Below are 27,837 nucleotides of genomic sequence, written 5' to 3' on the forward strand. Positions count from 1 at the left end.
GCGGCGTGTCGTTCGCCATGCCTTCCCGCCTCATTCGCCACCAGTACATTCACAGTAAAGAGAAACCCCACAGCTGCACTGGCTGCAGCAAGAACTTTAGTAACCTAGCCACACTGAAGCTTCACCAGGAGCAAACCTGTGCTGGGAGGATCTTTGTCTGTGTGGAGTGTGACAAATCTTTCCAGTGTGACGCAAAGCTTGCACAGCATATGCTGAGCCACAGCGACAAGAATGTCTGAATCTTTTTAAAGACAGGTACTGTACACCTCCATCACTGTGCTAGTACTGTTCATTTAATTTACAACCTTATATCCAAATGCAGTGGTATCAGTTTTATTGAATGAGTAACTTATCAGTAATTCAGTTTCAGAGACATTGGATCCATTCAAGGTCCTAGGGCACCAGTTTATGTTAAGGTTATCATGATTGTGCCTCATGCGTTTACTATTTTATTATGCACACAGCCCCCTCTCCTCATGGCACTGGGTTGTCTCATGAGAATGTTGTGGGATGAAAGTTTCCATTAGCACAGCAGACACTGGAGCTGACAGCTTAATGCGCCAATGGTTACAAGAGCATTAGCCCCTTCTAAAGGTGTGAATATATATGCAATTAATAACATACACAATATTGCATTTAAGAGATGCAGGTGGTTTATCATGATGAATGGCATCCAACAATGCACTAATGTATCTATGTCTAGACCATTTTGAATCTGGTGGGCAAGGTGGGACATGCTGACTGATTCAAGAAGGGATGGCACTGAGCATGGCATTTCAGAGGGCCCATCACTTCCTCACCCTGAATTTATAGATACATAGAGATTTAAATACCTGACTTTAGCATCAGTGACATTTGCCAAACATAGATGACAGCTTTGTTGTACAGTTTAGGACTGTAGGCAGCTAGTACATTATAGTACCCTGACAGATGGAGTGACAGCTTAACGTCTCAACCCTCAACCATCAGTGTAATGTTGTATATGCATACAACAAATCCACCAACATTAATGTTTTAAATGTTTATTCTCAGGTGCACTGTTTACCTTTGCCAGTTACTATTTGATTGTGGTCAGACATTTATGGTCTTGTTATTTTTTCACATGAATTTTGGACTTTGTACTTTTTATTGATGCAAGCAGCACAAATAAGAATTGCGACAACACTGTTGTCACTTGTGCTCCAACATAGATTTTGGGGTGGCAACTCTTAAGGAACACTACTGCGACCACATTTATAGACCAGTCCAGCTTTTTCTAAGTTCAGTGTAGCTTGCTAACCAGTCAGTCATGACTGCTTTTTTGCCAGGGCAATACAAAGTCAGTACAGTCCTATTATTTTGTAGTTGTGGTGCCTTCTTTTTATTTTGCTGGAGGTTTTGTTTGATAAGTGACTTTATAGTTTAGTTCAGTATGCATCATATCATTTTATATGCAATCGAAGTATTTGGGGTTAAGAAAGTGTTTTTTTTTTCAAGAAATGGAACTTTTGTGCAGAGGAAAGCCTAGAAGTTGGGAGCACATTAGTGAGGGTGGTTTTCAACAACTCTGTTGAGCAGCACATGCAGTATTATTTGCTAAGATTTTTAAACAGTAATACACACACAGCATCTTACCTGATATAAAATGGAAATTAACCCCAAATCAAACTGCAGGAATTGTATTATTAAGCAAGTTAAGTGCACTTATGATATCATTTACATCTACATGTGTTAGTCTGAACTTGTAATATTAATGAATTATCTGAATGTTAGTTGTAAACTGTTGTTTTAATCATATTGATGAGCACAACAACCATGTTTGGTTTGCATGTGCGTCTTCTTAGTGGATTAAAGGGAACCAACAATGCAAACTTGTAATAATAAAATTTTATTGTGAAGGTGAATCTCAATAAATTTCTACCAGATGGTAATTCTTCAAAATAAAGTCATCGGGCCTTTCTTTAACTAATAATATTGTCTGCTCACTTTAAAACAAGTAGGATAAACCAAACTAATCCAACCAAAAGAACATTTAAGGAGACTTATTGAGAGATTTTGGGATGCCACTTGTCTTTCATAAAGCTATCAATTCTGAATGTTTTTATGCTCTGACACATAATTGGCAGGCAGCAGTGAGCGGTGACACACATCCTGGATATCTATGTGTGCTAGTGTGTGCCAGTGTGCCTCACTCACACTTGGCTCCTGCAGAGTAATCGTAAAAGGAGACAGCACCTGCCATGTTGTCACTTGCTCTCCACTTAGTGAGAAGCTCCCTTTGGCACCCTTATTTCTTTGCAAGACATATTTATTCAATATGTGACTTGATTTTGCTATTAAGTGAGTGGTATGTCATAAAAAACAACCACATACTGACTGTAGATAAAGTTTTTACATTTTGTAATAGTGAGAAATTACTTTGAGGCAAGAATGCACAGATAAACTGGTAGTTAATACATTTCAGCTGCTGGCACAGAGGTACAAAAAAACCATGTACATATATTGTAAAAATACATATATAAGTCACATGACATACATATACATGATATCAAAAACATGTTTACAAGGTGACAGGATAATTTATCAACTTTGTTCAAAATTTTATTCCAAGGATATATATTACTGTGTGCTTTATATACATTTTAGCGTAACCCTAACCCTCAGCACATGATGTTATCCTGTAAGTGTCTGCTGGCCGGGGGAAGAGGTATAGGACATGCTGGCTGTTTGCCTGGCCGAGGTCTTTCCCACTCTTCCCTCTCCCACCTGTCATGTGGTACCATCCATCTTGGCAGCATGACAACACTCTTCCATTTTTTTCTTTATATGTCTCATATATAATTAAAACTAAAACTATTTCACTTTACAGATTGGAAAACTAACCAAATGTTGCTTACTTTGTGCTTTAATGAACTAGCCAGGCTACAGATTCCGCTTACTCAGCTTGCAAGATTGAAGCTGGCTTCTGTGAGGCTAATAAATCACTACAGCATTAGGTTACATTTTAGCTTGGATCTCATATATGCTTGAATGTATTTTTGCATTGGCATTTTATCATTAAAATATAATGCAGTGGTACTGGTAGATTTACCCATTTTAAATATAATACCTTTATTAAATGTGTAGCGTTTGCAATATATAGCATGGATAATTATTTAAGAGTGGTCTGGGCTGTGAGAATCTAGTGACATACTCACTGGGCACTTAGGTGGTCATTTGCACCAGCTATTTCAAACTTTTTCTGCTAGAGTATAACTTGCCTAAGTGTTGCTGGCATCAATATTTCTGGTCAGATCCATCATGCATAAATGGTTACTGAGGTCAGTTAAGATATTCCTTACCCCTAACGTATCCTGCATCCACTGGTAATTCCCCTGCTGTCAGCTTTTATGAAGCACATCTCAACTGTTTTAGCTCCCTGCAATATGAGTTACTGTGCTAGTTCATCTAGTGTATTTCTGTAGCTAACATGCAACATGATGGTGTGCAAGCTAAGGGGGTTTAAAAGGGCATCCTTAAAAAAGAAACATGGATGGTGGTGAGCAGTATGGATCTTATTGGTGTCTTTCCAAGCCCAGGTGAAGTTCTCATTAGACTTAAAGCCAACATTAATGGTTGGTAGTGCAGTATCCCGTCTTTGGTTTTAGTGGTGTCAGTGGTCCTGCGAACATAAGATTTAGATGTGAATCATTGATCGTTTAAAATGGTACCGATACTGTATATTTCTCTTAAGGAAATTTATTTTACCTGTAATACAGGCTAGTGGTGTTGACAGGGTTTCTACCCCAGCTGCTGGCCTATGTGGAATACATGGATAAATATAGTAAACTATCACATTTGCATAATTAAACGTAGGTAAAATATCACCAGTGACAGCCAAACCGCCGCAATGATTTAAATTTCAGCGCTAAATAAATGCAAGCTGCATATCATGACTGTACTTCTGCCAAATATGAAATCGAACACGCTGGTCAGCATGTGTGTTAATGGCAGCTACACAGGGTCACTGCTCCTCTAGGGGGCCCCTTCATAACATTATCAGTATGTGAAACTTGGTGACATATTTATGACTCACCTAATTGAAAAATCAGGGATGATTGAACAACACTGACATTGATCATTACAAAACTCACCTGCTTTCCTTGAGAAAGGATTGACTCCAGCTGAGGAGGGCTGGATGGATGGAAACATGCCAGGGGAGACAATAGCAGGCGGAGGAGGAGGACAGAAGTCAGTAGTGGGTGGTAGCTCCTGGGAAAATAAAAATAGTATCTTACATCACCAAATTGAAAACTTAATTATAACTGAACAGTGTAACATATATTTACTCTGACTCTTACTGTCTGAGCTGGGCTTCTCTGCTCTGAGCTCTCCTTTTGGACATCTTTGGATTTTGATTTGAACCAACCACTAAACCACCCCGTCTTGGTGCTCTGATTATAACACAGAGACAGTGAGACACATGTCAAATGATTCTAATGTGGTTTAACAGGTGTCAATATGACATGGACCTCACCCACCTGTTTAGGAGGCTCGTTGATCTGCTTGGAGGCCTCAAAACCTTGCGGGATGCTCTGCTGCATTGGCCCCTGCTGACTGATGTCGACCTCCGGCATCTGACCCCCCATCTCCAAAGGCAAATACAGACAACAACAAACGTCCAGGTAACTTTTGGAAACACTTATCAATGCTCTATACACTTAAAAAGGTTAACATCTTTAAACATTCTATTTACAGTGGTAACACATTAAATCTTTTAGCAAGGAATTTAATTTTAGTAATAAAAATCTAGCAAAATGTGATTGAATCCGACCAGTAGGTTGCCATCTTTGTGTTCCCTGCCTTTTTATTAAGGAATATTACTAACTTTACTCACAGTGCCTACTACAGGGGACAACCCAGCACCTGTAGGAGCAATAAAATCAAAATATCACACAAGCTGACTCCCCACAGCCCATAGTAAATATATGAATAAAGAAAGGAATGAATGCTCTCTAACATTAGATACTCACCCTCTGCTGCTGATGGCAAATCACTCAGAGGACAATGTGGCAAGGCAGTTCCAACTTCAGCACTATCTGTGTTATGATAACTGAAGTCTTGGCTTCCAGCAACTGTAGGCGCTGGGGGAGCATAACCCACTGCTACTGGCATCAGAGGATTGGCCTGTGGCCTAAACAAAGCAACAGGGAGAGGACAGTGATAATAGCAGGGTCTTTTAGGACTGGATATCACATGTGCAGTAAGGGTTTTCATCTATGTGGTAGACATAAGTGGATAAGGCATGCTGCTGTATAATTTGTACCATTCCTGAGGTCCTCTGATGTCCCCTGACAAAGCTACCATTTCCTCGTTTCTTTCTTGAAGTTGATGTACAGGGGTTTCTTGATCCTCAGTGCCTCTGTAATAAAGCAGTTCAGGCTCTGGACTGTGGATGTCATTGAACCTTGGGTCATCCAGGTCAGATTCTGTAGAAAATGAAAGCAACATTTGTTAGTACTTCATTAACATTTGTACAAGAAAGCAGGGGCAGAAGACACTACTCTCTGGTGGCAAACAGGCACCATATAGTGCATCATTAGAAAGAATGAAAGGACAAAAAATCTACCTGATAACTTTTTGTCATTGACCACAGCATGTCCCTCAGGAGGTGGATGGTATGTTTCAATGAAGTCATAACTCCCCGTCTGAGCATAATAACAAAAACAAGTTAAGACATTTATAGTTTTAAATATATGCTAACTTTAGCATGATAGATATATCATGCTCACAATTACAATGTTAACATGCTAATATTTAGCAGATGTATTGTCCACCATCTAAGTGCAGTCTGTTAGCATGCATTTGCTAATTACCCTAAACACAAAGTACAGCTTAGGCCGTTGGAAATGTAATTAATTTTTCAGGGATTCAGCCATTAACCAAAGTATTGGACAAAGTAAAATTTTGACCTGACGATGGCACTAAATGAAAAGTCAAGGGATCAACAGAGTTATTATATTTCATCCTGCAGAGTACATAATTGTCTGTACCCTTCATGGTGGCACTACAGGAAAAGTCAGGGGATCACCAAATTCATTACACGGACTGGGTACCATGAATGTCTGTGAATGTTGTGGCAAACCATCTAGCAGATGATTAGATATTTCAATAGATAAGTGAAAACGTTGACCTGCTGGTAGTGCTGTAGCATGGGCCTGGAAATGGTTAATATAAACGGATTGCAGTTGTTAATGTTATTGATTATACCTGTGTTTGACATGTCAAAATATCTGCTGTGAAAAGGCTCTATAGTGCCAATGCTGCTAGTGTGGCTAAAAGAAGTTTTGCTACATTAAGGTAGCCATTGAAAGCCAAATAAATTTTACAAGCACAAAATGGACAACAATGTAAGCTCCACTAATGGAAACTCCATGTGAAATAAAAGCCATGGAGAAGCTGATCTGAAGGAGTAACCTGTAAACTATGATGCCTGGCACGTAGTTGTTTCAGCCAGTCAGGTTCCTGCCCAGCTCCGCAAACCCCTGCTTCACTGAACTGACCTTCAGAGTGTCTCAGCCTGTCTGCCAACTGCAGGAGAAAAGATACAGACAGTACATCTATGTAGACCTTCATTGACACACACAGATGCACTTATTAAATGTGTAAGACATAGTAAGTATATTGTCTGTGGAGAAACGTGTGAATACCTTAATAACCTCTTCGGTCAAGACAAAGAAAGGCTCAGTCTGTCTGAGGATCGCCTGTCCTACCACCTCGCAGTAATGGAAGGCTTGAGATGCAAGTCCACAGTCTAGAAGTCGACTGGCATACAGGAACTTATACACCTGACAACCACACAGCAATATTAAGAATCACATACATGTAAAAATTGCAATTTCTTTATCCTACATTTTTTTTAATGATGCAAATGCCTTTCTTAGACTGATGCTGGAAGGTATTGAGATCAGATGTAAATGGGAGCTACCTGAAAGGATGGGATTGAAAGGCATTTGCCCCCAAGTGTCTGGCAGTACTCATACAACTCAGTGCACTGGATGGCAAAGTTTGTGGCAAAGTATTCAAAGGACTGCCTAAAGGAGAAATAATTAAAGATGACATTATATGAGAGAAGAGCAGAGGAGCATGTAGATGATGAATAATGACAAATGATCCACTCATGGAATACAGTGAAGCACAGCAGCAAAAATCAGACCATACAGTAACAAATAATCAGATATAAATAAAATAATTTAACGAAACAATATCCTGAGGCTACAACAAGTAAGAAGACAAAACTAAGATTAAAATAAGCGGCATAAGGAGAAATCTCTTGTCTTGTGTTAATTTCTTGTAATTCTTTTTCTTTTACACAAATAGTTTCTTTCACCAGAAAATTATGTTCAATTTCAGTTTTACAATTCCATTAAATATGAAGCTGATAAAGCTGAACACCAATTAGACTGATGAATGGCATCAAGGTCCAAGCACAGCTCACCTGTGGCTGCTGCCTAGAAGTACCAGTCTCGCTGCCTTCTGCATGAACACCCCAAAGGGAACACTGGCTGTCAGGTAGCAGACGTGGGCGGCATGTATGAGGCCTCTGGAGGCTGCATGCAGAAGAGAAGCACAAAACAATCACCTTGTATATCTATGCAGAAACAGTATCACAACCTGTCAGTCAGTCAGTGCTTCCATACCTAGTGTGTCCCCCATGGTGATGATGGCCTTCTGTTGGACGGCAGGATCTCCCGTCTCATTGGAGAGCATAACGGCCAGATGGGGCCTCCAGTCACCCCACTTTTCATTTCCACAGCACTGGGCACAAAACATCACTATCAAAACTCTTCATGCTAAATAAGATACAGACTGACATCTTTAAAATACAATTTAAATTGTAAAGATTGGGATGTATGAACAGCTATGTTCTAGGTGTTTTACCGTGGCCACAGAAGGGATTCTCCCGGACAGTAGTTGGAAGATAGTCTGAAGGGGATCACTGGCTGTTAGCTGGCCTGTAAACCTACCAACAGAGCCTTTGTGTCATTGCATATCTTAACTAAGGCTTTATTACATGCCAGAAGCCAAATTCTGTACTAAAACAGAACATTTAAAGAGCACCTCTGCTGTAGGCAGGCTCAGAACCATACACACACAGACAAACAGGCTGAGAAACAGCTTTTTCAGGCTCCCTTCCCAGCCCCAACAATACAACCAAACCCCTGTCCCCAAGTGCAATACCCAACTGCTGCTAATGCAAATAAGTGAAATAACTGTTTAACTGTTTGTGTCCCACATATTGTATTTTATTTTTACATTGCCTATATATGATTATATATCTCACACACACACACACACACACACACACATATATATATATATATATATATATATACATATACATACATACATATATATATACACACACACACACACACACACACACACACACACACATATATATATATATATATATATGTTGCTAAGTGGATTGTTGTCAAACCAAGTTTTGTTGTGTGTAACATGCAATGACAATAAAGCATCTATCTATCTATCTATCTATACACACACACACACACACACACACACACACACACACACACACATATATATATATATATATATATATATATCTGATAGCTCATGTTCTGCCCTTCTTGTCAATCACAAATAAAAATCAGTCTGGCTATCTGTTAGCCCTCCCCCACACATTCCTCCAATGACACCCAGACATATGCTGCTGCTGTGGGACATACTGCTCATGCCAAAATAGTCTGTAAAATGGATTGGGTTACATAATAAATAGTACACAAAAACTACAGTTTAGAGATAAAGTATAAACATTTTACCATGTTAAACATGGGGCACTCACTCAGGACAGTTCTCCAGTTGGAAAGGGTCAATTCCTAATGACTGGTGTGTACAGATTAAAATGCTTTAATTGAATGTACTGTATGTCAAGCCAGGTGATTTACACTTTCAGCAAAGTGTTAATGGTCTCTGGTATGTACTGCAATAAGACTACCCTGTGCAAATTATAAATAACTCAGAAGCAAATGTGAGCCCTGAAAAACAAGGTAGCAAGTAATGACATTTTGTGAGCGCAAAGAAATAAATGAGTTTCCACCTTTGACTACTTGCAGGACAAGTACATATTACAAATAGTATCAATAAACAAACTACATCATACATATCACCTCATGAAATGTTTTGGGGGTTTTTTGAAAGAGGCCAAGTTGAAGTATTCCAGAGGTTTTATCTCTACTTGCTTTCATTAATTACCTCCTGTAAATTCTAAATAAAGCGCTTTATTTTTGGACACATGGCTGTAGGAAAGTCACGAGACTTGTTAGACGGAGTAGGTGTCCTGTCTTTTCCTTGCCATGTGCTACACAAGTCACAAGTATAAGCAGCCAAATGCTATAGGATATGATGATGAGGAGTGTGATCAGTTGATTTAGTTTTATTTACTGAATTGTCTCATCATCTGTTCAGAACAGGGACATATTGATTAAAGATGCAATTATACCCGAAACTAAGAAGCTAAGAGTCTAAAGCCACGCTAGTGGCTCTGTGACAGTCTACTTGGGCATTGCAATGCTTTTAGCTAAATGCTCACATCTGCATGCTAACATGCTCGCAATGACAATGCTAAGAGGCTGATGTTAAGCTGGTATAATGTTTACCACCTTAGTTTGGTTTGTTAGCATGCTAACATTTGTTAATTAACACTAAACAAAAAGTGCACCTTATGCTGATGGGAATGTCACTCGTTCAGCAGGTATTTCATCATGAATCAAAGTATTAGACAAATGTAAATTTTGACATGATGATGGTGCTAGCGCAAAAGTTAAGGGATCACCAACAATTCCTTCTGAGGGGTACTTAAATGTTTGTACCAAATTTTATGCCCATCCATCCAATAATTGTTGAGACAAAAGTCCTGCAAATTAAACGACCACATAGGTCGTCTCCACCATGGACTCCAGAACAACCCATTGAAGCATTTTCAGATCAACCCATTGGAGCGTAATATGCTGCTTTCCAAAATAGAAGCATAATATACTGATTTCGAAAAATGGCTAAGTCCAGTTTTTGCCTTTTTCGCATCTAACTAAATATCTAGCCATCCACCCAACACACCTCCTCCTGAGAAGGAAGACACCTTGTATTGACGCCATCTGAACTGCATCACTTCCTCAGGTCATAATCACAAATGGCTGCTAGACAGGCTTGTTGAGACATTTCACTCAAACCACAAATGTCAACCTCATGGTGACGCTAGAGGAAACATCAAAGAATCCCCAAAGCCAGAGGGTCTTATCCCCTGGGGATTACGATTGTCTGTACAAAATTTCATAGCAATCCATCCAATAATTTAGTTCTGTCTCGACCAAGAGGGTGGACAAACCAACCGACTGACATTACCATGCCCAGAGCCCTGCCCCTAGCGTGGCTAAAAATCACACACAGGAAGCTGAGGATGTACTCCAAATACAAGTGACAGAAATACTGTCCATATTTGCTTGTAGCTGTAACTTAAGTTTTAAGCAGACCACAAGTGTCAGTGGGAGCATTTCTTCACAAATTACCACTCATGTGTGGAATTGTACACTGATTTCTTGCAGCTGTCATGTCTCAAATTACTTTGCTTTTCTCACCTGTTCAGCACAGTGGTATAGGACCTGTTGTCCATTTTGCTGGCCAGAAAAAGTGCGTGCCCCCAGAGGCCATTGCTCATAGCCGAGTCCAAGGCCTCCTGGAAATCACATGAGAAAGTGTGAGTGGACAAACATTCAGATCCCAGCACAATATGAGATCTATGAAAATTAGTATTAATAATTAACGAGGTCGTCCTCCTGTGAATGACCCAGGCACAACTTTGAGCCACATTGTTAATGCCGACCTGTGGTTATAGCTTTCAGATCACACCAATCAGTTATATCCTTTGACACAACAATACTGTGCCAAAATACATCATTCCTTATTTTTTACAGCCCTGCCCTGAGGTATCTGTTTTGGAGGACAGTCTTTCACTATGTATGAATATTAATACGCTACTCTAAGATTTACAGTATATTATGACATTTGCTGTAACACTGAGATGACTAAAAGAAGCTAAACAGAAGATCAGATGATTAGATGTAGAAACCTTCTTTCTTCCAGCCAGCAGCAGTTGGGTATAGCTCTGCAGGGCCTTCTTAGAGCTCTCAGAGCTGAAGCTGGTGCAGTTTCCTGTGAGCAGGTCATCTCCTTTGCAGGGTGGTGTTTCAGCAGTTGTGCCCTCACTGAAGTCAATGAGTGTAGGAGCATCTGACTCCCAGCTTCCATCTGAATGTGAGCCCTGCATAAGCAGCTCGGCAATATCTGACCCAACTATTTGCTGAAACAATGGAAATATAAGTGAGAATTGTATTGAAAAACATGATACTGATGATTACTTTGATGGCTGTTTGATGGCAAGCCAAATGTGTATTAATTCTACACAATATTAAGACATGACCCACTCACTCCATTCTGCCTGCACAGCAGTATCAGTAGATTCCACAAGAGGGCAGCAGAGTTCTTATCATGCAGTTTGTCATCTCTCATGCAGGCGCCTGCCCTCTGGTGGGCAAATTCTATAGCATCTACTTTGTGCAAATCCTCCCTTCAAAAACATGAAAAACTGTCAAATACACTCAACATTCAGACATTTAATTTGAGATATAACCTTTTCTTTGTCTGAAGAGGGCAAGTAAATAATTCAGACATCCATGACATCCAGCAGATGGAATTCTGGTGGTGAGTAAATATTATTTGATAAGATAATTTAGTAGTGAGCATTTTCAGTTTCATAATTGCAAAACAAATGGCAAAATCAATACCTAGTTAAGGGCCCAGGGAAGTTTCTCATCTCCTGCTGTTCCTGTGTCTCACTCAGAATGACCTGTGGAAAAATAAAGATGAAAAAGCCAACAGAAATACAGAGTGAGAAGTGTATGTACCAAACAATGCTAATAAACAAATTAAGTGATTCAAAATGAGTGTGATCACTGCCTGTATTCTGTCCCGTTTCAAGGAATACATTGTAACTATCTAGAGGGAGATAGTCTAGAAGTGGCTACCAAATATTTAGAAATGACTGTTAACTTTATGAGCTCCTGACCTTACCTGACCTCCTGTAAGGTCACACATTAAAGGTCTCTTTGTACCACAAGGTGACAGTGGGAGAGGTCTCAGAAAGGAAAGTGACAAATTCTTAGAGGTTATACCAAGTAAAAAGAACACAGGATCTTTAATGATTTTAGTTTTAACACGCCATCTAGCAGCTCTGTGAGGCTGTACTATTGGCCAAAAGCACATTAAAATGCTCACTGCGACAGTGACAACACCGTCTAAGTTTAGCATGTCACCATGCTAACATTTGGTCATAAAGGACAAATAAGAAGTTTGACCTGATGGTGGTGCTGGACGAAAGGTCGACAGTTACAGGCCACATTTATTACAATTAATTTGGAGCTGAACATGGATGTATGTGCCAAATTTCATGGCAAATAATCTAAAAGTTGTTTAGACATTTCACTGAAAACTATAAATGTTTACTTTCTGATGGAACTAGAGGAAAAGTCTGGGGCACCATAGTCATTAGAGTCTATCCTCTGGGCATCATGGATAACTGTACCACATTTCATAATAATCCATTCAATAGTTGTTCAGATGTTTGATTGAAAAACAAAAATGTCAGCCTCATGGTGGGGAATAGAAGAGTCCAAAGTGCCATCATTCAAAAACGGGTTAGATTTATTAATTAGAACATCATATGAGATAATGTTATTAAAACAGACAAGAAAAATGAGAATTATAAAAGACTATGGAATAAATTTACATTACATTTAAAGGGAACAAATTTAACTTCAATCAATCTGTATGGTTAAGTCAGTTATGTTTGTGTTGGACTTTAAATATATACAGTATCACATAACAGATAACAGTGGACTAATGAAGTTTAATGTGGGTTAATGAATTGTTATCCGGGTACATTATAGAAAAAATGATAAGCAGATCCATAATGGCATATGTGTGAGGCGTATAAAATGAAGGAGTTATATGTAATCTGTAATTTTGTTTGTTTTGTTCTCCTCAGTCTATCACATGTAAAGACTGTGCTAACATAGTAAACAGCCTCTTGCTGTCTATATTTTCACTGTAAAATTTACATTTCATACCATACAAATCATACCATACACTGGTTGAGTTTGTGGCATGTAGATGTGAGTAAAAGACATGAAATGGGAAGTGTTCTATCGCTCCAACAGGAAAGACTAATTCAAAGGGACATTGTGTGCATTAATAAAGAGATGAATTTGCAAGTCCCTGAAGAAAGATGCTCCTTCTGTAAACCAAACTTACTGAAGTTGGAGAAAAGACACATGAGTATCTACTTTAATGTCATCAGTGCATGCAAATGTTGAACCTACTTCTAGACTGTGGATTTCCAGCTGGCTGACATTCTCCTGCGTGGAAAAGCCTGGAGTGACCCGTATCAGCTGGCCTGCAGGTCCAAAGCTGACAACCGCATGAGGGATTGAGTACTTCAGAGGAGCCGACATCTGACGCACAGCTCCATGCTCTGAGGAGATGTGTCATTATGAACACTACGTAAAGTGAACCTGAGAGAAAACAGCTTTAACTGTATACTCACCTGCATCAGATGTGTGAGCAGGTTGTGGGCCAGGGTCATTGTGTTCAGCTCCATTTATGTATTGACTCAGTTCATAGCTGCTGGATGATAACCCTGAGTTTTTGGAACTTTCTAACGTCCCATGGTAATAAGAGGAAACCTCTTCGTTCTCTCTGGAGGGATTATCCTCGTAGTCATAGACATTATGCTGGGAGTTGTCTCTCCCTTGGTCATACCTGGAAGAAATAAAAAAATAATACATTTTGATATTTTCTATTGGTGCCAAGGATATACAGTGAATGAACCTGTGATTATATCATGAAAACATTTGCTTTTGATACATGTGCAGAGTATCAGCTTTGTCTTGTCAAGACAAAACCCTCTTGCACACAGATTTGACAATGCAGGAAGTTGCAACAAGCAGTATGTTTGCAATAAATGAGACTATGGACATTATCATTAACAGCAATAGCTTCTGTGTCTAATCAAACACAGACAAAAATGCTCAATGAAAGCTGAAGTTCATTAAGGTACTTTGTCACTAGTCATTTTTGTTTTCTCCAAAACACTGTGTATTGCTGATTTGTTCAGGTTATTTTTAGGTCTTGGCTGGTGAACAAGGGTGATGATGCCTTTGTAGGTAAAGCCACTGCCTTTAACTTCTTAATTTAATGTGCCATTGTATGATCACAACTTGGACAATTCTTCCCCCAATTTGATTTCAGACCACTCAAGCCAATGGTTGCATGGTAAGGAGTTCAACCAAAGTGTAAAATACAATCATGACACAGGAAAGGACAACAATATAAATTACTTTGCAAAAGTGGAACATTCTTCAAGAAGGCACCTCATTGATATATAACTTATAATACTTCAGCAAGTACATTTCACTATTACTCAATATGCATACATTCATACATTAATGTAAAATGTGCATACTGATTACTAATGTATATTTGTCTCCCAGACGAGTGTCATTACAAAGATTAAAGATCCTCTGATTCCTATTGAGGCCTTTATATCTTCCAGTGACTTTTGGGTTTTCCAAAACCATTAAATTTGAATTTGAAATCCGCTTACTTCTCTCAATTATAAATCTGTAAAGGAGTTGATTGTCACAGAGGTAGAAACTTGTGGTTCACCTGTATTCCTCATTGTAGGAGCTCCCTGGGTGTTCCTGGTTGTATGCTCTTTCATGGTAACGCTCCGTTCTCCATGAGTCTTGGGGCACCCACTGGCCAGCATCTTAATGATCAAAGTAACAAACCATCTCATTAAAGGGCCGAGATGCCTACTGATAGAAGCTTTGTTGCCTGACAGAGTTGTGTAGTATCACTGCACCTGGTCGACCCTGCTGTCCACTGTAATAGTCATGGTCATAATAACCGTAGTTCTCCCTGTAGTCCCAATGACTGTTGGGTGGATAGTCATACCCATGCCTGAAAACAAATCAATGCATTTATTCATTTTCTTCATCTGTTCTGTCCTTCCATTCTGACATTGCACTTGGCAGCAGGAAGGGAAATATCAACCCCACCCCACATAGGCTACACGGTTAAAAGGTTGAGACTGTGCTTCTGCATCACCATGCTGTCCCCAAATCCATACACCATACCATAAAGTGTTATGACTTTAATCAGATTGATGTTTATTGCATTGCATACAGAGAAATGATCATTAACTTATTCCTAATGTTGAGTTGCAATCACTTTTGCACAATTGATAAAATAAGAACAATTAAAATGAATGACTGGAGATAGCTTATATTCACCTGGACTGGGGTCTTTGGTGTTCTGGTCGCCCATAGTTATAAAGATACTGCTGAGTGCTGTAAGGATACTGGTCCAGTCTGGCAGGAGGACTGGTTAAATGAGCCCTGTAGCGGGGATCAGCATGAGCCCAGTGCCTGTCCCTCTCTCTGGGATCTGGTGGTGGGTAGCTCTGGTCCCTGTCCTGGTGAGAATACCGCTGGTAGTCCTCTTTGTCTTTTGATCTGTGGGAGTGACGGCCAGACTGGGGCCGGGGGTGAGATCCTCTGTGATCCATGATGACCTCCTTCACACACGGCCGGCCTACTTTAACACCTGAGGTAAATAACGGGAAATTTGCATTGTCTAGGAATGTAAAATCCGCCAAAAAAAATCAACACAAAGAAAAGGTTGCTTAGGTACTTACGGCTCACACATGCCACACGCAGTCAAAGTACATCCACAACTGCCACATCATTTCACAGGAAACTCACAACATGAGCTGATAACGAGTCAACATGATAACGGGAGGATAAAGTTCACAAAATACGGAGATCCATGTGTTGTTGCTGCACTGAAAACCAAAAACCAGAAGACAGTATTCTTAAGAGAGAAAAAAAACTTACTAAAAGACACTAATAATAAAAGAATCAAATGCATGCTACTCAGGGTATGCATGTGCATAATCCCTGATCTCCGTCTTGTTTGCGTTGTGTCTCCAGCCTGTGTGTCAATGAGCGGAAAGTAAACAGTGGAGCACGCCCTGAGGAGTTTGACAGCTGCACTGCCAGACGCCTGGAAAAGAATAAATCACGTCCAACTTCATGCTAATCAGAACAACAAAATTACTGTACGCCTTGTCTGTGTCATATCCTCATGAGTAACGGCGTCCTCGGATAGTAGCCTACATGAGGAAAAACAGTAGCCTACAACTCTTAAGTCTTGCCACGTTGCCGGTAGAGAAGATGCAGCAGATCCTCACAGTTCAGTTATTCAGAGTCTGCTGGTCTCAGGTCAGCTTCAGGGATGCTTCAGGGACTCAGTGGGGACGGAAACTGATTACTGGTCAGATCTGCATGTTTCTTCTAGTAAAACGCGTTCATCTGAAATTCCCACCAGAGGCGCTCTAACCCTTTTTATAGTGTGTTGAAGTAATTCAAGCTGCAACTTGCATTGAAAGTCATTTATTGTCTACATAGTCTATTTCTTATACTTTTGTTCATGCAAATTATTTTTAATAAGTGAATAGAATGGGTGTTACCTTTTAAATAGAACAATATAACCTAACGCTTTGTACTATATTACATTTTACACTTGCTTCTATCTTTTTTACTCTTTACAGTGTGGATACTTTTCTTTTTTCCCGGATTCTCATGTTTCACAGAACACATTTTGACGTATCACAGGTGTTACTAATAACACTAATGACAGCTCTGAGGGTTCCACTGAAGCAGCTAAATGTGATTCAGCCATCAGTCATTTTATTATTTACGCCACTGCTTCTCCTACTCTGACGTGACAAAAGGCACCCAGTGAAAAAGGACTATTGCAACATATTTCATATCTCATGTTTCATATCCACTTTACAGTACTACTTACATTCGACTGCTGACTGCACTGTGCACACTTTGCTATTTTCTTTTGCTTTATTTTTTTTAATAATGTTCCTGTTTTAAAAATTGCATGTAAAATGATTTTTTTCCTAATTTTTCTCTACTTAGTTATGCATTGATTATAGAGGTTATGGACATGGTAACTAAACATTTCACTGCACACTCTACTGTGTAAGATTGTGTATGTTATGAACTGATCATCTTTATGCCAAAATTCTTGGTGTGGATTTCATACTTTTTTAGTCTTTTTCAAAGTCTAGATGAAGAGGAGGACATGAAGTTCAAGGCTGTTGAGATTGTTGTATTTTTGAACCTTTATACTGTCATAAAGTTTATTGGAGTGGAATGCCATTTCAAACCATGCCTTTAATAGAAGATAGATGTCTAATAATAATCATTTCTGCAATAATAGGCTAAGTGTGGTCCAGTAAGAGACATAAATATGTAATTGTTTACACCCATTTCATTATGATGTTTGTTTTGAAGAAGAAGGGAGATTAAACACAAAATGAGGACAGCCCATTTATCAGATATGGAAGTGCAATAAACTATAAAAAGTAACAGACTTTTAATGACTAACTTTGTTTACACTTCATGTGCTGCTTGCTACAGAGACAAAATACATTCAAAATATAATTTCAGTTTCAATTCAAATTCAAATCAGAGCCATTATGAGCTGTGAGACGTTAGTTAGTTTCCTACATTTTACAGCATCGCCCAGAAAACCCCTGAAGACATTGCAGTTGTCACAAACAGGCTACAGTATATTGATTTATGTATTCTTTTTGCAGTTACAGCAGACAAAGCATATACAAACCAAATGCCATAAGTAGGACTAAATGGACAAATTTAAAGTATATATTGCACTAGGGTGCAATATACACCTAAAACTGATTACATGTGGCCTTGTTATCAATCAATGGAGCTCCACTGTTATTAAAACATTTTTTACATGAAATGTGCTGTTACAGCCGCTGGGTGTCGCTATATTCCAAGGACGAGTTGAGAATGAACTGTATATGTGACCAATGGGACCGGTTTATGCAAATGAGCCCTGAGCAGCAGAGGCTTTACTACTGTGAACACAGCAGTCAGTCAGCAGTCACACAGCAGGAAGACTTCACTCTGGACATAATACAACATCAAGCCGCTCGGATGTGCAATATGACTTTAGAAGAAACCAGTGGAGAGAGTTCATCAGAAAGGTTATTATTATTATTATATTTTTACCCACTTTGCTCCTCGGTGGATTTTATCCTGGCTGTAACTTGTTTGTGTGTGAACTTCACCGTCGACTGTTTTTAAGGCTCTTGGGTGGAAGAAACGTTGCAAAAGCGTGGACTTGGACCTGTTTTATTTTACTTACTATTTGAAGTGAAGTGTATCTCATATAGTTAGTTTTGACTGTCTGTCGGCGTTGTTTGGTCTCTCCTGCTGGAACGTTAGTTAACACAAGTGCAACGTCCAACTAACGTCAAGTTGGTCTGCTGAAAAGCTTTGGTTATGCTAGTTAACACTGTTAATGTATGTAGCTGTGTGTGTGTGTGTGTGTGTGTGTGTGTGTGTGTGTGTGTGTGTATGATAATCTAACATGTACATATTGCTAAATTTGGTCCAGTGTGTAAGCCATGCAACGTTACATCATTAACGAAATTATCATCCATCTCATATGAATAATATTGGATATTCTGGGCTTAAATTATTAATTGAATTTTTAAAAAAAACTCTTATTGGTGTTGTGTGTTTTGCTAGTTTCATTTTGAATAAATGTCTTAAATGTGTGTTTCCTCAGGATGGAATCGGTGGCCAAAGCATTAGAGGAGGTGCTGAGCTCTGCATTGCCTCAGGGTTGCATCACTGTTGGAGTCTATGAGGCAGCAAAGTCACTAAATGCGTAAGTTTAAAAATAACATCACTACTGGAGCTCAAGTAAATCCGGTTTAAAACCAAAGTGAGATATACTTCTTTTCCTTTTTCTCACAACTTTTATTGTGTTGCTCTTAGGGATCCAGACAATGTGGTGTTGTGTCTGCTGGCCACAGACGATGAAGAGGATGTGGCTCTCCAGATTCATTTCACCTTAATCCAGGCATTCTGCTGCGAGAATGACATCAACATCCTGCGGGTGAGCAACATGAGGCGTCTGGCAGAAATACTCGGTGGAGTGAAACCGGGAGGGGAGCCCATGGACCTGCACTGTGTTCTAGTGACTGTAAGTGTCATTGCTCATAACTGTTTACTAAAGGACTGCCGTATATTGCTCACTTCCCTTAATTAAGGAAAGAGAGTCACCCCCACTTGGGCATGTGCCACTTTTTATGCTAAGGCTTTCTCAATGCCATAGTCAGTACTTGTAAGGAACTGTTGCTTGCAGTGATTGTGCAATATGAATTGTTGCAGTGTTTGCACATTTCATAAATCAGCAGATGGTAACTGCTTTGCCACTTCTTCTGCAGAACCCTCAGTCGTCACTGTGGAAAGACCCTGCATTGAGCAAAGTGAACAGATTCTGCAGAGACAGTCGCTGTTTGGATCAATGGGTGCCTGTCATCAACCTGCCTGACCGATGAAACCTGCTTGGATTTTAAATGTATTGTGTGCATTTTGGGGAAAATAACTGCACAAGACCTGTGTTAATGTCTGTGTTGGACTCCTTTGGAAGGGCCCCAGAGAGAGAGAGAGAGAGAGAGAGAGAAAGAGAAAGGAGGAGCAGAAAAAAAAGAACACAAGGAAGAGAAACGTTCCAACAAATATTACCAGGTCAGGGTGAACTCGTGGGCCAAGGAAGAGTGACTCAGCAGTCTGGGTTACAGGATTTCCAATGAATGACTGCGCCTTTCTCTGCTGAGAAAGAAGCCTTTACAGGAAACTGAATCATGTGAGCAGACAAGCACACGTGGTGGTGAGCACAGGCGCAGGACTGGGAAAGCAGACAGAGAGCCTCAGTTGACAAGACTCCAAGAACTGGACCACGCTGGAAAGGACCAGTCAGAGCTCTCAGCTTGAAGAATTCCTCATGAAAATTCGACCAAATCCAAGCATTTCTTTAACAGCACATTTTATTTAAGTATTTAAGACTTGTCACTTTGATAATTCAAAAGGGAATGTTTTCACAGTTTATTATTATTATTTTAAGGGCAATGCAATGTTCTGACTTGTCCACTAACTGATGTTTCTATGTGTTATTAATTTAATGAATTATATTTATTGTGCATAGTTCATGGATTTTGTTAAGTTGAATGAAATAAAAACAAAAACAAAAACAAGCAACAGTTCTCAGGGTTTTGCCTCCATGATTTCCAAGTACAACAGGTTTAGCGTGCTCTTAGGAAGTCACACAGTGCCCTGAGGAAGAGTGCATGCCTCTGGTGCCCACAGCCAGCACACATGAAGCTCTACATGTTGCCCCACAGGGTTTTGTTAAGTCCTGGCATGTCACTGAGCAGGTTACAATGTCTACTAAATACATTTCTAGCCTATTCTGCAGCTTTCATTTCTTGGACAAAAAACCAAGATACTGTTTTGTTTTTCTAGGTAGTCTTAAAATGATCACCACCCTTTATCTTGAACTTAAAGTTAAATATACTGCTGTTTACAGCTTAAAATAGTAACCTGTTCTGGTCTAAATCTGTCACCGGCATTAGATTAGTTGAAATCAGCTTTACTCCTGCATGGAAACTGTAGTAAAATGTGACCTTTTGCACATTTTGGGGATCTAGTTACACTACGAGGAGGAGAATTCCCATTGTAGTTGAATCTGAGTGGGACGGGGCACATCGTGACAGCTCATTCTTCACAGCCCTCTGAATCTACGCAATCAGGGCTAAATTTACTGCTGAGTGGATTAAAAATAGCAGAGAGGCAAGAAGGGGGAAAAAAACACGTTGAAGACCCATTGCGGTCGAAAAGAGAAAACCAGAAATTATTGGTGCTTGCACAGAGTGGGGAGGGACAAAGCCCTCTACACAGAGGGTCATGGGACAATGGGTGCATGAGTCAGGGCTATTCAGGTCTCCATTGCTAGAGCTGTACAGTACTTTAACTTAATGGCTAAAAATAGCCCTGTGAATAGAGGCGTTCCCCATGACCACTGACACACTGACAATAGTAGCACGTCTAATTAACAGGCAGTGTGCGCAGAGAGACTGACCAGCTGCAGAGATGTCAGTGTGCAGCCGGGGATATGAAGGGGGCAACAAGCCTCTGTGGTGTTGCTATCAGGTGGTGGATAGCAGATGGAGATAAAAAAAAATTGGGTCAAAATGCAAGACAGATGAGAAGCCTGGAGTGAATGCAGGGCGTGACAGAGTGGCCTGAGGGTTAGTGGTTGTGTTAAATTCAAGTTAAAGAATGTAGTTTTCAAGTGAGATAAACAATGTGCACAGAGGTTAAATCGTGCAGATTTCACTGTACTCTGGAGGAGATATGAGAATAGAGATATTAAAGCTAAAGGTCAGATAAAGGTTCAGGACAAAAGGCAGCAACAAAGGAAAAGGAGAGGTTGTCTGCACACTGAATTTTGCATGCTCCCAATTTCTTATTAATGCAATGTTTCAACCTGCAAAGTCTTTGTCAGACAAAAAAGGCACTCCTTTTCCACTGATATTAGAGTCTCTTCAGTTCCACAGGCTATGGCAGAACACTTAAAATTTTCCAATGCCTCTGCAGTTTTGGTGCTGTCTTTCTTCAGGGAAGTTGCAAATCAGCAGAACTAAAACATTTTCAGTACAAAGAGCACATATGGCTTCTTGATGAGGCACAATAAAAGGCCAAAGTAAAGGTGGAAAGTAGAATGGTCCTTTGAAAGTGGAGCAATCATACCACAAATATCAGAACAGAATGAAAATAAAATAGTACCTACCAATTTGATCATTAAAAGGGTGAAACAACTTTTTTCTTTTCTTCTTCCTGTCACACAAGGAGGGGCCACCAAAAGTAGGTGAGATATTGGAGATACTGGATTATTGGCTTATCCTGGAGCTTCTTCACTGCGCTGACAGGTAACACAATCATTGCAAAATGAAGCTGCTACAAAGCCGGTCCTATCCATCATCTGACTCCAGTGAGGGTTACATCAATGTGGGTCAACAAATATGGCCTGACCTGATTGTGGATGTAACATCACACCTGGGGAAACGGAGAAAGGAGAGAAAGGGCTACTTGGAGAAGAGGGGATTATTGCATAACAGGCTGGCCATGGCTCTGGGGCAGAGAGACACCTTCACTGAGAAATTAGAGCAAACAAGAGTGTTTATGTGCTCCTGACCTGATACTAGAGATACTCATCCACTTGTTTGAACTACCTGTGATTTCAACAAAGAAATGACAATTAGTTAACAACAGGCCTAGTTAATGACTGCTTGCACTAATGAATGTAAATAAGGTCAAAGTGGTTTTGGCAAGGTATCTCTTACTACCCTCAAAATACAGACTGTATGTCATGAAAACAGCAGAAACTATGTCATATTTGACAATTACTTGTTATTTAATGTTGGACGCTTATGTTTCTTGACCATAGCCAAAAGACCAAACATACACACACACACACAAACATTTCAAAAACAAAGACATATGTATTTAAAAGCAAGTGGTATGTTGAGTATCAAGTTTTTCCCATGTGAACACTTACAGGAAGCCATGCCTCAGGGGCTGTACACATTAGTCGTGTAGTTAATGTGGCCAGGAACAAAAAGATGAAACTGGCTGTGTCAGATTCTTTGTCACCATTTCACCTCAATCAAATGTGATACACAGTGTTCTATGTGCCAAGAAATGCCATTTTAGCATTAATTGATTAGCCTTTTGGTAATAGTGTAATAAGCTGTAAACACAACATTAAAGGGTGGGTTCACAGTGTTTCAAGTCTGTCTTAAAACAATAGTCAGCTGCACAAATGGACATTGAAATAGTTTTTTTTTTTTTGCCCCTAATCATTCCTCCTGTTCATACTGACCTTTAGAGGATCCCTTCATAATGCACTCACAATGTAAGTGATGGGGGACGAAATCCACATCCCTCCTGTGCAAAAATGTATTTAAAAGTTTATCTGAAGCAAATATGAATCTTCAGCCATCCAAATGAGTGAAATCAAGTAGATATCTTTCAACATTAGTCTTTTTAGTGCTTTAGTTGCTAATTTTGTCAGTCTGTGGTATGGTACTGGACAGGTAGCATATATCAAGTTTATCTGAGCTTTTTCTGCTGAAAAATATTGAGAGTGGTGAGAGTGAACCAAACAGTAACGTTAACAGCTGTAAGACCAAAACATTGAGCTGAAAGATGCTAAAATGCTTTGTAGAACTGAGGGGAACTGCAGGGTTGGATGATAATGCTTTGTGTGTTCTTCACTACAAACAATCTCTTTCACATTATATGTAGTAATTTGACCCATTGTTTATATAAAAATATTGATTAATGCAGTTTTAATTCATATGTTATCATTTTTGCTTAAAGATGACCAAAAATCTTGTTATTTCACATCCAAACTAATCAGTGACTACATTCAAAACCCTCTTCATCGCCAAATAGGTTTGAATGAAACTCATCACATATTTTGGCTTAGCAACCGAGACTGTCAAAGTATCTGATTTCCATGTAAGAGTTAGTTCTTCTTTCTAACTTTACATTAGTTAAATAAATCATAAGAATGACTTGTTTTCTATATGTTTATTTGCATTTACCACAAACAGGTAAAGGCAGTGTGACACAAGTTGTTACCTAAACTTACAATGTGTGAGAAACCACAGACACTGTCACTGTTTTCTAACAAAAACACAGATTTACAGGTAAAAAGCAACCAAATACATCCATAACTAAAACAACACATTCAGTTTTAAGTCAAAGGGTTGAATTAATGTCGGAAAACACAAGTTTAAAGATGAGGTTTGACTGAATTGGTACAGTCCTGTAAAGTACATTAAACAGTTACAAGCTAGCACATACTGCGGTACACGGACATACAGTGTTTTACAATATTTAACGACATAAGGGAGATATAGTGATGCAATGTATTACTGAACGTGAGTCATTTTGAAATAGGAAGTCATACACAAAGTTAATATCCAATAGTAAGATACACTCCCTTCAACTAAAGGGCCTTCATTCTTCACAGTATTAGACAACAGCACTTGTGACTAAAAGGTAGTCAAGAGGTTGAAGCAGGATCACTTCATTAAGGCCCTGGCTGGTAAAATTGCAAAATTAGTTGCTTATGTTTTCCATGAGCACCAACACACAAATGACACACAGTCACAGCTATACACCGCCCGTCCTAATAAACATACTACAACATAATAAAATCAAAGTAAGGTTTAGAGCAACTGTAAACGTGGAATGTTTCAAACTCAAGAGTATAACAGTCATCTGGTGTTTACACGTTTAAAAGTGCCTGAATAACACAGTAATAAGCCTCAGCTCTGCAGACAGAACAAGAGAAACTGATGGGAAAAAATATAAACTTTTGTAGTGTTGTGAAGTGTAAAAGTGACATTAAATAGGTAGATCTGATATGATGGCACACACTGGTCTTGAATCTTTTTTTTCAGCATGATGGCATCATTGTGAAATATTTAAATGAAGGAATACCTTGTACAGTTATCTCAAAAGTTCATATTCATACTTTTATGTACTCTATGTGTTGTACATTCTTTTGTAAAGTAAATGGATGGCAAAATGAGAAAAAAATTCAGACTTTCTTGTCAGGACAATTAACTCATCTGATATTAAACTTCACAATATAGACGTATTCTTCAAACAGTCATCTTGATTTAACACATTTAATAGTTTTGCTTTGGATGCCAATAAAGTAAGAATCGAAAGTTATATAACAGGGGCACATTTCTGGAATGCAGCTATCTAGGATTGTGAAGGAAAGTTTAAGAAAACAAAAATGCAGTGTCAACCCGTCCCAAAATCCTGGGTCTACACTGAAATTGTACTACACTATAACCTAACACTGTCAAAAGAAATTAATATCCTAAAAATAAAAATCAAATCAATGTTTTAAGTGAATTGTGTGTCACTGGAAAGATTAAATTATACTTGAAGGGACATTTTGAACCAATTTCCTGACCATAAAAAGGTGAATTGTTTGCACTTTGTGTGCTCGTAAAACATTTTAAGAGCCAATTTCTAAAGACTATTATTGCTGACTGTGACTAGATGACATGATGTAATGCAGGAGCTGTGCATTACTGGCAATGGACCCCTGCCCTATCTGTCTGTCCTCCTGTGGTAGAAAGCACAGTTTACCCGTCCAACGACAGGATATTGTTATCTCGGGTGTACATTATCAGTAGCACACAAACTGCAACAACTGTTTCCTCAAGCAAGGCTGATGAAAGTAAGAGGTGAAAGCTGAAAGCCTGAGTCTGATTGGACCAGCATGATTGAGGGGGCTTGTTTATGCACGCTGTGATAATTAGAGAGTTGGGAAACTCTCCCATCCACGGCACAGCTTCTTTCAGTTGATGTCTTCTAGATCTCGTCAGATAACAGCACAGAGAAACAAAAGTCACTTCTGAACCTTTATACGAACGTTTAATCATCTTTGTTTGAGCTAAAGCTTTGATCCAAGGCCACAGCCGCTGACTTCTGCACGTTCTTTGGTGTAACTGCTATCTGACTGAAAGGCAGAGGGTAATAAAATCTTTTTCAAACTGCAGCAGGCATTTGTGAAAGTAAGAGGGGTATGAGGCCTTAAGGCAAGTTGTGAACAGTATGACTATCAGCTTTTTTCCCACATAAAAACCAGAATGAAAAGCAGCAGGTGTTCAGGTGTTCTCCTACAAAACAGTGCAAGGCTTCTTGTCCTTGAAAGGGTTTTCTGAAGCAGGGACACCCATGAGCAGCGGGTCGTTCTTGGCATGTTCTCCACAGTACCGCATCAAGTCTGATGACGCCTTGGACACCTGCAAAGAAATCAGTGCACACACTGATCCACCTTGACATACATGTGACAGAAGTAGGCCACTCTGGCTGGTGTGAATGACTATAAATGCGAACGCACCTTTATTCTCTCAATGCTGGCCTCTATCCTCAGCTGCTGCACCGTCCGCCTGGCCTGAGCTATGCTCTGCATTTTTGATGACATTGTAGTCTGCAGACAGCTGTGCTCAAACCTGTGTTAGGAAAAATAATAACACACTGACTGTATATACGTTAATTAGTGTAGAGATGCAGTTGGCATTTGCAAAAAGGAAAACAACAAAGCCACGGTGTAATGAATTTATTCAAATGCTTCCTGGCGACATGATGTTCCTATGGGATTAAGAAGTAACATAAAGGTCAGGCTGCTGCTAAAAATACTGCAGAGGCTATTACTGCCTTTACACCAAGTCAACACAAGCATTTTATCCAATCAGAAATCAAGTTGACTTAGATTTGATGTTGTAATTGGCATTATATCAGGAAAGTTATTTAATAAGGACAGTCTCGTTGAGATTGATTTTTCATCTAGCATAGAACATGCACGTGCATGGACATGAATCCAGTTCTGCAAAGGTTAATGGTACATATAGGACGTCTCATAATTGGATTGTATACTGGAGACTGATAGTCTTTAATTCTAGACAGAACACCTAGTTTCATCTTTTGAGCTATGCTAGCAGCATGGCTCTATGGGTGGAAATGTAGGTCAGTCCACCACTTTGGTCAAGACGAAAATATCTCTCTTTTGGATGGATTGAAATTAAATTTTGTACAGACATTCATGGGAACCAGTGGTTGAAGCCTGACTCTCCTGATTTTACCCTCCAGTGGCACCACGAGGTTGACATTTTTTTGTTTTTAGTGAAATGTCTGGACAACAATTCGCTGGATTGCTATTAAAATTTGGTACAAATATTCATGGTGCCCAGAGGATGAATCCTAATGACTTTGATGATCCCCTGACTTTTCATCTATTGCCACCAGCGGGTCAAAAGTTATTTTGACTTATCTTGTGAAACATCTCAACATCTACAAGGTGCACATTTGCAAGTGTTATTATGTTAACAAGCCAAACTAAGATGGTGAACATGTTGGAAATTACACCTCATAAATATATGCATGATAACATTGCAATTGTGAGCATGTTAGTATACTGATAACAAACATAATGGTGGTGCTAGATAAATAGTCCAGGGATTATCAAAATCATTAGGATATATTATCTGGGAAAAGTAAATGTATATCTAAAATTTCATGACAATCCATCTAATCCTTCAATAATCCATCTAATCTATCAGTCAGATATTGCCATACTTAGAACCAGGCTACTAGCAGGCTACTAAAATTATAACATTGTAGATTATAAATAAATTGATCAAAACTGCATCCTATGTTGCAGCACTTAGTTAATGCATGAACAGCTTTGCACAATATGGCATTATTTATAAGAAGTGAAGCTACTGAGATATTACTGCACAATGTCTAGTGTCAATAGCTGTGCAACTTCCCAGAAGTGACAGTTGACTTAATCTGGAATTGACCCAATGTGCGTAGATGCTGTGGCCCAACCTAACGGACTCCTGTTTCACAATTCCCACTTCCAGGATACAACGGGTTGCTTTTACGGCTCATTACGTCACTCCCTGATCTACTTGAAGGGGAGGCTGCACAGTTGTAATTTTCTACCTTTCACTCCAGCCAACTGTGGTGCAGAGCTCAAAGGGGAAGCTGAAACTTTTGGGCCAAAGCCTTCTGTTTCTCTTCTGTTTTCTGCACAAACATCATGTCATAGGAGCATGAGAAAAAAAGAAATTTCTATTGTCAGAACATCATGTGTAGAGCACAGTACCAGTATGCTCATGTGCAATAAATGAGAATTTCTGTGTACCCAACAATTGTTCAGCACAAACTTGTAGCTCTTGTTCCT

General features: G+C 39.4%; 3 protein-coding genes across 6 annotated transcripts in view; 1 reads left to right on the top strand and 2 right to left on the bottom strand.

The window, feature by feature from the left end:
• Positions 1 to 254: 254 nt before the first annotated feature.
• On the bottom strand, positions 255 to 16,859 carry sec16b (SEC16 homolog B, endoplasmic reticulum export factor). Of its 3 annotated transcripts, none has more exons than XM_042417657.1 (26): positions 16,352 to 16,859; positions 15,797 to 15,943; positions 15,393 to 15,705; positions 14,963 to 15,060; positions 14,764 to 14,866; positions 13,643 to 13,857; positions 13,419 to 13,570; positions 11,826 to 11,887; positions 11,470 to 11,608; positions 11,111 to 11,341; positions 10,620 to 10,717; positions 7,900 to 7,981; positions 7,659 to 7,776; positions 7,457 to 7,568; positions 6,947 to 7,052; positions 6,669 to 6,806; positions 6,436 to 6,549; positions 5,588 to 5,666; positions 5,285 to 5,447; positions 4,992 to 5,152; positions 4,856 to 4,884; positions 4,500 to 4,607; positions 4,320 to 4,412; positions 4,113 to 4,230; positions 3,727 to 3,776; positions 255 to 3,640 (listed from the first exon to the last, which is right to left on the bottom strand). In XM_042417657.1, exons 3-25 carry the CDS (start codon positions 15,665 to 15,667, stop codon positions 3,760 to 3,762), a joined length of 2,811 nt encoding a protein of 936 aa, XP_042273591.1. In that variant the 5' UTR covers positions 15,668 to 15,705; positions 15,797 to 15,943; positions 16,352 to 16,859; the 3' UTR covers positions 255 to 3,640; positions 3,727 to 3,759. The 3 variants fall into 3 exon arrangements, with proteins under 3 accessions (XP_042273591.1, XP_042273590.1, XP_042273589.1); XM_042417656.1 differs by having other exon boundaries at positions 16,300 to 16,859; XM_042417655.1 differs by having other exon boundaries at positions 16,224 to 16,859.
• A 1,165-nt stretch (positions 16,860 to 18,024) lies between these two features.
• Positions 18,025 to 20,248, top strand: gadd45ab (growth arrest and DNA-damage-inducible, alpha, b). The gene is made up of 4 exons (XM_042416920.1): positions 18,025 to 18,187; positions 18,775 to 18,876; positions 18,987 to 19,194; positions 19,439 to 20,248. Exons 1-4 carry the CDS (start codon positions 18,030 to 18,032, stop codon positions 19,550 to 19,552), a joined length of 582 nt encoding a protein of 193 aa, XP_042272854.1. The 5' UTR covers positions 18,025 to 18,029; the 3' UTR covers positions 19,553 to 20,248.
• A 3,438-nt stretch (positions 20,249 to 23,686) lies between these two features.
• gng12b (guanine nucleotide binding protein (G protein), gamma 12b) overlaps positions 23,687 to 27,837 on the bottom strand; it is a 28,490-nt gene continuing 24,339 nt past the window's right edge. The window contains exons 3-5 of one of the 2 annotated variants that reach the window (XM_042415614.1): positions 27,597 to 27,680; positions 25,990 to 26,101; positions 23,687 to 25,891 (exon numbers count right to left, since the gene is read on the bottom strand). In XM_042415614.1, the coding sequence (XP_042271548.1) occupies positions 25,766 to 25,891; positions 25,990 to 26,073 (210 nt within the window). In that variant the 5' untranslated portion in view covers positions 26,074 to 26,101; positions 27,597 to 27,680 and the 3' untranslated portion in view covers positions 23,687 to 25,765. The remainder of the gene's footprint in view (positions 25,892 to 25,989; positions 26,102 to 27,596; positions 27,681 to 27,837) is intronic. The other variant, XM_042415613.1, reaches the window with a different exon arrangement.

This window comes from Thunnus maccoyii, chromosome 7 (genome assembly GCF_910596095.1).
Source record: "Thunnus maccoyii chromosome 7, fThuMac1.1, whole genome shotgun sequence".
NCBI lineage: Eukaryota > Metazoa > Chordata > Actinopteri > Scombriformes > Scombridae > Thunnus > Thunnus maccoyii.

Excerpts from the sequence above, each read along its gene's own strand:
- sec16b (XM_042417657.1), bottom strand. The coding sequence starts at position 15,667 with ATGGATCACAGAGGATCTCACCCCCGGCCCCAGTCTGGCCGTCACTCC. Across the intron at positions 13,858-14,763 it reads TCCTACAATGAGGAATACAG|GTATGACCAAGGGAGAGACA; the intron begins GTGAACCACAAG and ends TATTTCTTCCAG. Across the intron at positions 11,342-11,469 it reads TGCTGTGCAGGCAGAATGGA|CAAATAGTTGGGTCAGATAT; the intron begins GTGAGTGGGTCA and ends CCATTGTTTCAG.
- gadd45ab (XM_042416920.1), top strand. The coding sequence starts at position 18,030 with ATGAGCCCTGAGCAGCAGAGGCTTTACTACTGTGAACACAGCAGTCAG. Across the intron at positions 18,188-18,774 it reads GGAGAGAGTTCATCAGAAAG|GATGGAATCGGTGGCCAAAG; the intron begins GTTATTATTATT and ends GTGTTTCCTCAG. Across the intron at positions 18,877-18,986 it reads GCAGCAAAGTCACTAAATGC|GGATCCAGACAATGTGGTGT; the intron begins GTAAGTTTAAAA and ends TGTTGCTCTTAG.